Source organism: Oncorhynchus tshawytscha, linkage group LG32 (genome assembly GCF_018296145.1).
Source record: "Oncorhynchus tshawytscha isolate Ot180627B linkage group LG32, Otsh_v2.0, whole genome shotgun sequence".
Classification (NCBI taxonomy): Eukaryota; Metazoa; Chordata; class Actinopteri; order Salmoniformes; family Salmonidae; genus Oncorhynchus; species Oncorhynchus tshawytscha.
This window is the reverse complement of record NC_056460.1, coordinates 16,303,074-16,315,803: the sequence shown is the minus strand read 5'-3', so window position 1 is coordinate 16,315,803 and position 12,730 is coordinate 16,303,074. Positions and strand designations below refer to the sequence as shown.

The 12,730-nt window shown below is 40.7% G+C and overlaps 3 protein-coding genes across 5 annotated transcripts; 2 read left to right on the top strand and 1 right to left on the bottom strand.

Moving 5' to 3' along the window:
* The first annotated feature begins 685 nt into the window (after positions 1-685).
* si:ch211-243a20.4 lies at positions 686-2,917 on the top strand. Of its 2 annotated transcripts, XM_024376391.2 has the most exons (6): positions 687-968; positions 1,231-1,518; positions 1,753-1,871; positions 2,011-2,121; positions 2,353-2,472; positions 2,692-2,917. In XM_024376391.2, the coding sequence occupies exons 1-6, from the start codon at positions 905-907 to the stop codon at positions 2,749-2,751; spliced, it is 762 nt and encodes a 253-aa protein (XP_024232159.1). In that variant the 5' UTR covers positions 687-904; the 3' UTR covers positions 2,752-2,917. The 2 variants fall into 2 exon arrangements, with proteins under 2 accessions (XP_024232160.1, XP_024232159.1); XM_024376392.2 differs by lacking the exon at positions 1,231-1,518 and having other exon boundaries at positions 686-968.
* On the top strand, positions 2,770-8,333 carry LOC112216420 (40-kDa huntingtin-associated protein). 2 transcript variants are annotated; one of them, XM_042310740.1, is made up of 12 exons: positions 2,770-3,204; positions 3,637-3,683; positions 3,865-3,937; positions 4,166-4,325; positions 5,544-5,612; positions 5,834-5,954; positions 6,343-6,435; positions 6,563-6,627; positions 6,783-6,864; positions 7,002-7,048; positions 7,613-7,668; positions 7,834-8,333. In XM_042310740.1, the coding sequence occupies exons 1-12, from the start codon at positions 3,146-3,148 to the stop codon at positions 7,913-7,915; spliced, it is 954 nt and encodes a 317-aa protein (XP_042166674.1). In that variant the 5' UTR covers positions 2,770-3,145; the 3' UTR covers positions 7,916-8,333. The 2 variants fall into 2 exon arrangements, with proteins under 2 accessions (XP_042166674.1, XP_042166675.1); XM_042310741.1 differs by having other exon boundaries at positions 3,121-3,204; positions 3,611-3,683.
* LOC112216422 (epithelial membrane protein 2) lies at positions 8,219-12,121 on the bottom strand. The gene is made up of 5 exons (XM_024376394.2): positions 11,985-12,121; positions 10,606-10,689; positions 10,221-10,323; positions 9,478-9,618; positions 8,219-9,104 (listed from the first exon to the last, which is right to left on the bottom strand). The coding sequence occupies exons 2-5, from the start codon at positions 10,678-10,680 to the stop codon at positions 8,947-8,949; spliced, it is 477 nt and encodes a 158-aa protein (XP_024232162.2). The 5' UTR covers positions 10,681-10,689; positions 11,985-12,121; the 3' UTR covers positions 8,219-8,946.
* Positions 12,122-12,730: the final 609 nt, after the last annotated feature.

Genomic DNA, 12,730 nt, shown 5'->3' with positions numbered 1-12,730 from the left:
CCAGCTCTGCCAATGAAAGGGGGATAACAGGGGAAAGAGTTTGTCAAAGAAGGGAATAGAGAGAGAGGGAAGAAGGGAAGAGGGGAAGAGGCATAGGCACGTGCAGAGGTGTTGCAATGCTGTGCAGTTCTTCCTTCCACACTGACTGAGAGCATTAGTTGAGGAGAAGTCAAACGGATGTACATTCACCTGGTTTGCATTAACATAGACAATTTGTCACCTCCCCCGAATTCCTTTCTCTCTTTCTCAGATGTTTTCCTCTCTCTCTCTCTTTCATCCGAAGGGCCAGACTCTCATTTAGTGCTCACGTGTGGTTTGAACTTTAACTCTGGGTCTCTCCAACACTGTCTCACAGTGGAGGAAACTCAACACTGCATCTGGGATGGATCTGGTGAGTGACGTAACAAACACAAAAATAACACAGTAGCTGCCTGTTGTATCACAACAAAGCATACACAAGAGTACATACTGTAATAATTGTACTTTTTGGACATTCCCTGTCTGCTGTAAATGGTTCATGCTTTCATTCATAATCTGTTTATAAAAATATAAAAAATGTATCTGTTATTTTATAGTCTATGCCTCCTAGAGCAGTACAGTATCTTGGTCATTCTATATCTGATGCTTGGGGATTTTACAAGGCTCACATGAATTAATACTTTGAGGAAGTGGCCAGAGCAAAACAGGAACCCCAGTATTGCGACCTCTCTGAGGCCAAGACTAACAGATATAGACATACACATTCTGGGCAATCTGAACAGGGGAAAGGCTTGAAGCGACACTCATACACTGTTTGGGAAATTCTACGAAATCCTTCCAATACTGATACAGGTATTCCTATCTCAAGTGACCACAAACAAATAGAAACAGAGGGGAAAAACTAAACCTTTGGTGTCTCTTCAAAATGTGCATCTGGATGGTTGGAGTTCTGTGTGTCCTGATGTGTTTGGGAAATCATCAGGCTCAAGGTAAGGGTATTTAATTAACAAAACATTTAAATACCAATACCATGATACTGTTGAAAGTCATTTATTTATGTTAGAAGTTAGAAATGTCATGATAGAGATTCCTGTTGCCATTTACAGAATTGTCTTTTCTCATCAACATTGTATATCAATGTATTTTTAGCAGGCCATATCAAAGTATTGCAAATCAATACATAAGTAAGTTGCCTATTTGGTTCTTTGATGTCAGATTGAGCCTTACTCTAGATCCCCCTGTGTAATTTAGAAGCCAACCCAGCCATCTCCATGCCGGACAGAATCAGAGTGGCTCTGGCAGGAGAAACGGTCCATTACAAACTCAAAGTGACCATCCCAATGAATCAGAGCTCCAGCAACTTAGTCTGCTCTGGGCCTCCAGAACAAAAGAAGATAAAAGAATGGAGTATTCTCTTTTCTCCTGAAACAAAAACAAGAACATTTAATTTGGAAATAACAGCATATAACAGTTCTTACTCAGGAGAGTATAACTGCAAGTATAAAAATGTGGAGATCTTCTGGACCCTTCTGGTGAAAGGTGAGTGTGTGGTAGAAGAAGAAGAAAATGAAGGGATGATAGAAAGATAACAGTTAGTCAGTTAGTGAAACTTCTGTTGTCCACATGTTGAGTAACATTTTCTTCTCACTTGACATTAATCTACTTCCAACCAAAGTGTTCAGCCATTGACTGACACTGGACAAACTCTAATGGTACTATGTTTATTGTCTCTGTATCTCTGTGTCTCTGTATTTGTCTCTGTCTCTCTTTCAGACGAGGGGTACCGGCAGCTTTACTCTGGTCTCAGCCTTTTCATCGTGTTGGGGGCTCTTACCACAGGCATCCTCATCTTCAGTGTGATCGGCTCCATATATGTGTTCAAAAGCCAATGGGTAAGAGATTTGAGAAAGGTTTGGTGGAGGTTCTGAAACACTGTATATTTTTGTACCCTTCTGTTGTGGTTGGTATGTTGTCATTGTATCAGTCTGTGTGTGTTAACTTGTGATTTCCCGGGGTGAATTTATATTGAAGAATGGAAGTACCGGTAGTGGAGAAAGTGGAAGGAATAGAGGGGAGAATGAAGAGGAGGAGGAGAACGGTAACACATCAGTGAATGCAGCTGCCTCTGCTCCAGTTTACGCTGTAAGCATGTCTCTATATCTCCATTGACTTGCTGTAACTATATCACATTGATTTTACGAGTTGAACCACAACAACAAAAATGACCTTGACACATGTCAAAGCTGGGTGTGGATCATCAAAAGAACATCATCAACAGAGATCCACTGTTTTGATTCACTTCCACATCCACTGTAGGCCCTATGTGATCTACAAGAATGAATGTGTCTCACCTGGAACTCCCTCCTCTCTCAGAGTCTAGAGTCTCGGCCAGCATCTGTCTATGAGGTCTTGACCCCAGGAGCACCAGCAGCAGCAGTAAAGCGTGAATCTGTCCAGAAGAAAGGAAACATAAAGAGAAAGTCAAAGGAATCGGTCAGTGTGAACATACACTAACCAGGAAATATAAATGACCAAAGCCTTGGTTTTGTCATTCCAGATATATTATATTTAATTGTATTCTATTTTTCTACTATATTCTATTCCCCCAAATAGATATGAGTAGACCTATAGCTACCAATAATGTTGATAAAGAGCTGTTCGAGTTAATGAGGATGCTACTGTCCTGACCTCTCTCCCACTCTCCTCCTACAGGTGGAGAATGCAACGCCGCAACGGGAAGGAATATTTGAATGCGTCTATGAGAATTTCTGACCTACTGGCATCTGCACTGTGTTTGGGAATCTATATGCTTCGATTTTCCTGCCTTTGCAATATCTCTTGTTCTTTTACACAGACCTAAAATCACGTATGTATTTTACCCTGCAGCTTCGTGACTTCTGTTGAAAATAAACTGCTGTGTCTCTGGTTGTTATCATCACGGAATATCTCTGGTTGATATTTTGTCTAATTAACAGATATCTGCAATATGTCAGATTCATTTTAACGAGAGATTTTGCAAACTGAACCCTTGTACTCCAAAATCCCACCCTAATAAGATTGTATCCAATGAGACTATTAGGCTATTTTGAGTAAGAACCAATCGAAACGCGTCTCCCATCTCTACTTCCGGGTTTGGTTTATTTACGTTTTTCATCTATTGTTGACCATGGCAGCGGAGGGGGACTTTCTGATGAGATATCGTGCTGTATCAAATAAATTGAAAAAGTACGATTTATTACGTTCTTGTCTTTGTTCTGTGTATCCATTCGAGTGACGATGTGTAATGCATGATCGTCTAATCTTTTGAGGTGCGAGTCAGGATTTCACAGCTAGCTAGCTAACGGTAGCCGGCAAAACTTGCTGTCAGTTCCATGCGTCCAAAGAAAGCATCAACAGCGTTTTATTTATTTATTTAGCCATTTTTACCATGTTTTGGCTAAACTCATTAACTAGCTGGCACTAGCTAGATAATTAGTTAGCTGTTTCAAATGAATCCTCATCCCTGAATGATAATGATTGTTTAGCTAACGTTAGTTTTCTAGCGTTGTAGCTAATCAGGTACTAGAGCAGTGGTTACTAGGCAACTAGCTAACTAATCATGTCTGACATTCTGTTGTCCCTACTGGCTTAGTTGTAATTTCACTTTGCCCACCTTAGACGTTTTCTTCGGAAACCCAATGTAGCAGAAGCAAGTGAGCAGTTTGGTGAGTAGCTAATGTTTCCTGGATTTAAAAAAAAGACTAATAACCATGTTTCTGACATATCAACAATTCATTCATATGTTCATGTTTTCAGATGATGACCCCTACTATTAAGTACACCATTTGCACAACTTCTGTTGATTATGTGGCTTGCATCTCACCCAGTATTTCTGATTGGCTGCAGGTCAGTTGGCTAAAGAGCTGAAGCAGCAAGACTGCCTTCAGTATGCAGCCTTCTGTGACCTTGCAATGGCAAGGTAAGTCTCCATCTCTAACTATTGCCGCCTACTCAGAACATATTGTTTGCCCTTATTAATATCATACAGACATGGGTAGCATAGAATGATGGATCAATATCGCCCTTTCTCCTCCATTGTAAGTATCCTACAACCAACATTATTTCCTACTACCTATTACAATGTAAATTAGATATCTCACATTACAATATATAATCTATACCTGTTATATCCTACCTGAACCCACAGGTGTGAGCAGACTCTTTTCAATGCTCCTGGGGAGGCCCTGGCCCTGACCGATGCTGCCCGGCTCTTCCTGCTCTCTGAGAAGGAGAACAGAGCACTACAAGCCCCAGGCTTCGACGAGCACCTGCAGGCCGCACTCAACTGCTACAGCTTCGCCATCAAGGTAAAAAAAGACTACAAATGTTTGACATAATAGAATAGAGATACACAAACAGGTCATAAGTTAAAGAACAGTCAAAATCATGTTTTTCATTAAATTTGATGATAAAACCAGATCAAAGTATGAAACATGACTGTTGCTTCTACATTGGTAAAGTTTGATCATAAAGTTACTGGTCTCCTCCCCCATGTCAAACACTTTTATTTCAGGAGGCGGGATTATTAACGGGATAGGGGGACAGCACGTGTGTGACGTCACATGTTTGCAGAGGGGCATGGTTTATATACAGTAGCTAGATAGCTATTTTACTGGTGCAAAATTTGACTGTAGGGTGTCAGCAAATATAATTAAAAGTTTACTCTTCATCTATGGCAAAGATACTTCCATCTGTGCCTGGTGTTAGCTAGTTACTGTCTAGCTTGGTCTTCAGCCAGCATGGAACTAAAGGGGTCATTCAAAACTCTGTCATGTCAACACATCCGTCAGTGCTGCTGTGAACTGCATCACAAGAGACATAGATGTATAAAATAAAAAAAACACATCATTGATGTAATTTCAATGTTGGATTGAGTTGCTTTACATTTCACCAAATTTGCTTGAGATGATTTAACTGCAACACTGCTCACTGCATCCTCGTTTCTTGACGGAGGCGTTTCAAAGAGCTGCCAGTCGAGGCGTTTCAAAGAGCTGCCAGTCGAGGCGTTTCAAAGAGCTGCCAGTCGAGGCGTTTCAAAGAGCTGCCAGTCGAGGCGTTTCAAAGAGCTGCCAGTCGAGGCGTTTCAAAGAGCTGCCAGTCGAGGCGTTTCAAAGAGCTGCCAGTCGAGGCGTTTCAAAGAGCTGCCAGTCGAGGCGTTTCAAAGAGCTGCCAGTCGAGGCGAGCTCATGAATATAAGCTTCCCTATTAAACCAGATGGAACTGACTGACATGAAGTGAGACAAAAGTGAGCGCAGCATTCAGTCTAGTTTAACCAGGCTTGGTGAACAACAGCTGTGAAAGGGAAAATGATCCATCAGAGTATCTTTATTGGCATTTAAATGATAATCTAATCCTCTTTAGTTTATTGTTGAATCCATCTGAAGTAACAGCTACAAAGAGATCAAGCAAGAGACCAAGCATCTGGAGAATTTCCCATACATACTAACAACCCATTTTCCCTGGCCTTTCCCCTAGATTCTTCTGGAGACAGTAGTATAATGCTGTGTTTTACAAATGTGTTTCAGGTGTACATTGAGATGAACCAGCCTGTCATGGCTGCCAGTCTATCCCTGGAACTTGGCAATGCCCTCAAGGTAATGGACCAAACTGATCACAAAAGATAGATTGGCAACCATTCCTCTTCTATGTCAGTCTGTGTAGTGAATTAAGATCTTATGATCATCCTTCTCTCTCTCTCTCTCTCTCTCTCTCTCTTTGTCTCTCTTTTTTTCTCTGTTTCTCTGTCTGCTGTTCTCTCCCCCTCCTTCTCTCCCTGTCTCTCCCTCTTCCTCTCTCTTCTCATCTTCGTCTGTAGGAGATGAACAGACCAGGTGAGGCCATAGTTCACTACCAGAGAGCAGCAGAACTCCAGACACAGCAGCCCATTGAGTCTCTGCTGTCTATGGGAGAGATGGCCACCTGCAAAATACTCACCCGTGAGTACAGTGGCGGGATTGGTGGGGGTAGATGGGTCTGGACCATAGGTGAAGATTTGTGTTATTCTTTGTTTTCGACTCCGTATTGATCTCCGAGCCAGGAAACGGGGTTATGGTATGGGGATTACCTGCATGTGGTCCAGATGTCAGTTGAAGCGTATACATGTGTTGGGGACTAGAGTATACCAAGAGTTGGGTTCAAGACCATGTCAATTCCAATAAATTGCTTTGGACATGGATTTTCTCCTGAGGAGTGCAATTCAATTTCTGAATTTACTGGAATTGATATTGACCTGACCCCAACTCTGGTTTGTGTTTTTGTGTGTTTCTAATTCTAACAACAACATCATGATCCTGTAATAGACACTGTCTGTTCTCTGTGTGTCAGGTGACTATGACGGCGCGCTGTCCGTGCTGACAGAGATGCAGCTGATGTGTCAGGAGAGGGGACTGCAACTGCCCGGCACCAGCACCCCTGTTGGTGAAGACATAATGGACTGACCCAACACTTGTGGCTAACTCATCACTTCCTGTGTTAAAGCAGGAAGTTCATGAACTATTCTGAAACTGATATCAGTATGCTTTTCGTCTGCTCATTGTCTTCTTAGGTGCATTTCTGGACATTGTGGCCAAGTGTGAGATTTCTAGAGTACTTTTGCTGATGCTGCTTGAGGTAAGCACAGCATCGCGAAGATCGTTGTGCCTTCTTATACCATTACATTTCACTTCACTTGTATTCAATTCCTTCCTACAAACACTTACAGATGATTTATCACTGCTAAATTGCGTTATCTCTCTGAAAGCTGAGAATGTCAATGCCTTTTGCAGCCTCCTCCCCAGAAGTTGTTGCCAGAGCATGCCCAGACCCTGGAGAGATACGCCTGGGAGTCGTTTGACCCTCAGAGTCAGGGTAACTACACTACAGCCATTATTCTAACCTGACTGACCTTAAACACTCATACACACAACACTAGCAAGGTTGGGATGTGAGAACAAAGTTCATAATACTATATTGTTAAACTTGTATTTCCAACCCTCTCGTTGTAGTGACCTTCCTACCTGAGAATGTCTTCCTGCTCCTGCAGTCAGTTGTGGTATGTGGCATATTTCCTTACTAGACTCTATCACACAAAATAGCGATGTATTGGCCCTTAATGTACTGGTGAGAAGGTCAAGTGTCTCACATGATGATTATTAATATGAGCATAATTGTAGCACTGAGTCAACTTTAAAGCAAGAAACCGTCGTTGCTACATCTTATGAATGAATGGTATTCTTGAAGAATATAACTTTGTAAATGCCTCATGAGCTTAGTTCAACTGTCGTACCCCATCAGAACCCAAAATATAAGCTTGTTTTACTCCAATGTTTGTAAACAATGCAAATGTAAACAAAAACTGTACAGCCTAACAACATGATTAAAACTATAATGTTGATATCATGGATGGTCAAGCCCTTGCATCCATAGCTCTGTATATGAATTAGAGTGGTTATGTTTCTCCAGGCCCATCCCTCAGCATTTTACAAAAACAAAGGCAGGGTGACGCTTTGTTATTGTTTTGATTTCAGGATCCTAGCTTTATGCTGATCTGTATTGGTGGTTATGCTGGGCTTTCAAAGTCTTAAGTCTGTATCAGTCTATCATTGTGTTGTTGCAGATGGCCTGCCAGGAAAAAGACACAGAGTCCCTCAAGTCTCTTCAACCTGAACTCTGGTAAGCAAAAATAAAATCTCAGTCATGTGGTAGCTATTTAGCTGCAATACACATTTGAATTGAGTTTTTTTCCTTATGATTTTCTCATTGATATCTTGTCTCTAAATTGTGAAGAACAATTCTGTAGACTGTAAGGAAAATGGACAGTAAATTCTTCTTCTTCAGGCCTCTTCTCTCAGCAGAGCAGAACCACCTCCTTCACCTGGTGGTGCAAGAGCGGATCACCCCCTCTGGACAGGGGATTTAGTACAGTCCAGATCAACTCACTACACCCCCTCGGAATGACACATAATGGAACATTCCTGTCTCTGTCTTTGGTCTGTTGTAGGGCCTCTTGAATAATGTGGGGTTGTCTTTTCTAAAAAAAACATGGGAACCGGACCAAGCATGTCGTTGGACATACTGTACATCTTACTGCATCCCCTGTTATGCCTATTAGTGGTCGCAGGATTGCTCTCGTGGTGAAGTCTTGCATCAAATAGTTATTTATTGGAAATATGTTGAATAGATGAAATATGAATGAAAAATATGCTTTTTTCTAGCGTTTTTATTTTGTTAATAAATTGTATAGTCTGAACAAACATGGCTTAAATTCCAATGTAATTACAAAACAGAATCCCTCTACTGCATTATAATAAATGGTGATATTACATACACCGCATTGACCTCTGTTCCTGGTTGACCTTTTTCACTTGTACAAATTAAATTGTACTTTGATATAGCAGCCAACCAAAACTCAGAATCACACACGTGATTAAAATTTACTTTGATATAGCAGCCAACCAAAACTCAGAATCACACACTATTAAAATGCACTTAGAATACACGTTACGACAATTACACAACAAACGGTTACAATGTATTTAGATCAAAAAACAATTACAATTGGTTATAAAATACTTCAGATATAAAAAATACAAATTCAAATTCCTTTTAAAACATGTACTGGAAATTAAGCTTGTTTGCTGATTGTTCAAGTACTGCAACAGGTATGTAGCATACCTTGAAATATACAGTACTATATCAATTACACATTATAAATCTCCCATTTGAACAGGCATGCAGTAGTCTGCATAGAAATGGATTGTGCATACAATTCTTTGGGGTCCGCTCTCCCCCCTTCTGTACCACCTTCCCCCTCACAATAAAAATCAGAATACTGGGACTGTTAATAAACAAATTAAGACCCCTACCCTCCCTCTCCAACACAATGCAAAAACGTAATAAAAACTATCCTTCCTTACAATCCTCCTCTCCTCCCCTTCATCCCTTGTTCCTCTACTCGCTCTTCTTGCGCAGGACCACGTAGATGACGCCCAGTATGAAGGTGAGAACGAAGGAGATCCAGGCCAGGATGAAAGAGTGTCCGAACCAGCCCTGGTCCTGCTTGTGGAAGATGTCCGTGTAGATGGACGCAGCAATCATTACACACAGACCTAGATGGAGACGAGGGGAGATTTAAAAACACCTGTTAGGTTAATAACAGTTATGTGCTGTACTGGAGACATCACCTCAAAGTCACTCATAGGGCTGTAGACACAACTGCTGATGAGACCATTTCAACCTGAACTTAAATAACAGTGATAGTTATAGCAATAAACAATAGTGTTTTTGAATCGTGCTCATGGGGACCCACCCATAGGGTGTGCATTCAAAGACTGGATGATTAGTTATCAGTTTGCATCAGTTATTAGTTTGTTTGCTACTGCTGGATGGACTACAATAGAACATATACACTGTGTTTATATCAATGTCATTACATAGATTATAGGGTATTAAGATGCAGATACAGTGACCCAAGCTACTTACAGGAGATGAGCATCAAGGCTCCAGAGAAGGTGAACCTCTGGCCCTTGGACAAGGTGAAGAGTTGAGCCACGAACACAAACAGGCCCAGGATGGAGAAGATGCAAGCCAGCACTGCTCCGGCCTGCACTACCTGGAGGTATTCTATAGGGGAATACAGAGAGAACAGGGCTCCATGAGATGGGAAGATGCACAATACTGATCCTGACACACTATATTCTTGTCATACAGAAAAATGACAGTCATTTATTTTAATTCATAATAATTACAAAATATATATATTTTTTTGTCCGTGTCATGTATGCCTACCAGAAGGGGTAGAAATGAAACCATTCTGGGAACTCACCATAGTAAAATGAACACACACTAGTTTCACTTTGGAAGCTTAATTTGACCCCTGCCAGCGAGTATAAGCATACGCACATGTCCACTCTATCTTGTTTTGGTAGAAGCTAATAGTGTGTAGCCATAATAAGAGGTGAGCACACAGATGCTGTATCTTAATGTGAGCCAGTTTCAACCAGCAGGAAAATAATCCTGCAGCAACAGGAAATGTGAATGACATTTTTGTAGGGGTTGATACATTTTTCGTTGGGAAAATCAAGTCAGACATTTTAAAGTAGAAATTACAAACTTTCAAAGCCTTTTCAAACCTTGAGTATACTACACGTTGGTATTTACTGCTGTGCAGGAAAATTCCTGCAACAACAGGGTCATCAAATTAAGATACGGCATCTGTACTATACCTTCAGCATAGTCTCCTTTGAGGTTGGTGTAGTGCCAAGCTGAGCCTTCCAGTTCCCACCGGCCCCACACATCTGTGGCCACTGAGTCTGTGAGCCACCAGGCCTGCAGAAAACAACACAGGAGAAGAGTAGCAAAGTCATTGTAACAAAACTTACTAACAGCTATATCATCTCATAACAGTGTTGTAACCGTGTTTTCAGTGTTGGATACTTAGGACCAACGGTGGACATTTTTGTTCTAGCCCCTGTATTTATTATGGTGTCCATAAAGACATTTCTGAATTTTATAAGGAGCAGGAGAACAGATGGAACAGAAGGGGTCACTGAGGTGATATTGGAAGCATGTGAAAGTAAGAAAAAGGAGAGGGGATATTTATTTACTTACGTTATCAATGGTTGCAACCAGAAGCAGGATGATGGCAGTAATGTGAAGAACAACGATTCCAGCCAGGACCAACATTGTGACAAACTGAGAAAAGATAAGTGTTGTGGAAAGATAGACAGTGAGTAGGCTATGCTGCTCATTAGAAACTGGGTGGTTCGAACCTTGAATGCTGATTGGCTGAAAGCCGTGTTATATTAGCCCCTATACCACAGGTATGACAAAACATTTATTTTTACTGCTCTAATTATGTTGGTAATGAGTTCATAACAGCAATAAGGCACCTCGGGTGTTTGTGGTATATTGCCAATATACCAAGGCTAAGGGCTGTTCCCAGGCCCTCCGCATTGCATTGTGCTTAAGAATAGCCCTTAGCCGTGGTATATTGGCCATATACCACACCACCTTAATTATCTTACTAAATAGGAGGCATAACCAGATCTGGGTCAAATACATGTCAAATATTTTAAAATGCTTGTATTGTGTTTGAATTGGTTTGCCTACAATGGGAATAATAAAATAGACTCAAAAGTGCAAACTCCCAGATAAATCAAGCACACAAAGTATTTGACGTCTGTTTTTGATCCAGGTCTGGGATAGAAGAGCGCTCTACCTAAATGATCAATTGGGCTCGTTTCAAATACGACTCAAATCATTGAATTCGATTGCTCATTCACGTTTAGCCTATAAAAGGAGCTTATAGATTCGTTTATTTGTTATCAACTACAATTAGACCGCTTAGAGGGTAAAGTAATAATTGTTGTTTCTGTAGGTCTACCATCAAAACAACATTGTTTTAAAAGTTACTCAAGTGTATAAAGTTATTAGGCCTAAAAGTTTAGACTATTCATTTAACTGCAGACTAATCATTATTAACCTGAATATATGCATAGATTTTTTTGACTCAATAGCAAGTTTCAGTCGAGAAAAAATAATAGGCTATTCAACGTGGCCATGTATTTGAACTGGACTACTAGGCTGCACATTACCGTTTGTTATGGATGCTATCCCCGTTAGTTGCAACGGGCCCCATACACAGGCTATGAGAAAAGAGCGCGAGAATACGACGACAGAAGTGAGTCTGAAACATATGTGTTATACATAAATGAATACAAAATCTTTATTAAAATATGATCTATAATACTATGCAAGAAGTAAACCTATGTTGACGTTTTTTTGCCGCTCGCCAAGGTGAAATCCATGTTATCCTTCCAGAACGTCCTTATCAACTGAATGTAGTTCCACTATAAAACGTTTAAATACCTCCCCAAAACTATTGTTTTCGCCCACAGAGCCTTCAAAAAAAATCGCTAAACAGTACCAACCCTCCACTAATCCCATTGAATAGAAATTGTAAACCGCATTAGGCTGATAAACATTACCTGTGAAGTAGCTTTTACGCACGATAGTTATTTGCAATTCTGAAAAGCTGTAACGTTAGACCCACCCAGCATCGAATTCATAGACTACACATCACTCTTTTTTCTCTTCGGCCCCTTCCCTCCCTTTCCCCTTTCCCAAACCCCACCCATATCCTCAAACTTTTTCATATCTTTAAAAAGTCAGGGACTTTAAAAGTCTATGACAAATAGGCAACGTTTCCCTCTATCAAAACACTGCGTGAAGCTAAGTGATCTTCAAAGGAGCTCGTTGAATGAATGGAATAACAATTACGGCTGTGTACAGAATGTGTGCATAATAGTCCCAGTTTGTAGTATATTCTTAATTCTAAAAGGAACCAAACAAACATGTTGCGCTCCACTCTAGCCCCCCCCCCTCCCCCGCCCTTAAAGCTATATGTAGGCTACACCTCTCCCTTTTACAATGAGCTCTCAACACATGAGAAATACAGTATTTTACTTCACATTCATATAAGTAAACAACAGCACCAAATTCCCCTCTGTACGCAGTAACGCAGCAGCAACCAAACATATGAGTAACAGAATAGCAACAGCCATACCCATTCGTGTTTTGGGTAATGACATACTGCACACGTCATTTCCATAGCAATGTTTTCCCCCCACATAGTTTATGGATGTAATTTTGTACTTTAGCCTATAGGCCCACTTTTTTACCCTCAACATTTCAAGGTATTAACAAATTCTTTCTACTGTATGTCTCTTTTTCT

Bases quoted from the DNA above. Each gene is read 5' to 3' on its own strand.
- si:ch211-243a20.4 (XM_024376391.2), top strand. From the start codon at position 905: ATGTGCATCTGGATGGTTGGAGTTCTGTGTGTCCTGATGTGTTTGGGA. The intron at 1,519-1,752 runs GTGAGTGTGTGG...TCTCTCTTTCAG, and splicing joins CTGGACCCTTCTGGTGAAAG to ACGAGGGGTACCGGCAGCTT. The intron at 2,122-2,352 runs GTAAGCATGTCT...CTCCTCTCTCAG, and splicing joins CCTCTGCTCCAGTTTACGCT to AGTCTAGAGTCTCGGCCAGC.
- LOC112216420 (XM_042310740.1), top strand. From the start codon at position 3,146: ATGGCAGCGGAGGGGGACTTTCTGATGAGATATCGTGCTGTATCAAAT. The intron at 3,205-3,636 runs GTACGATTTATT...TGCCCACCTTAG, and splicing joins GTATCAAATAAATTGAAAAA to ACGTTTTCTTCGGAAACCCA. The intron at 7,669-7,833 runs GTAAGCAAAAAT...CTTCTTCTTCAG, and splicing joins TCTCTTCAACCTGAACTCTG to GCCTCTTCTCTCAGCAGAGC.
- LOC112216422 (XM_024376394.2), bottom strand. From the start codon at position 10,680: ATGTTGGTCCTGGCTGGAATCGTTGTTCTTCACATTACTGCCATCATC. The intron at 9,619-10,220 runs GTATAGTACAGA...ATTCCCCTATAG, and splicing joins CAAAGGAGACTATGCTGAAG to AATACCTCCAGGTAGTGCAG. The intron at 9,105-9,477 runs GTAAGTAGCTTG...GTCTCCATCTAG, and splicing joins AGCCTTGATGCTCATCTCCT to GTCTGTGTGTAATGATTGCT.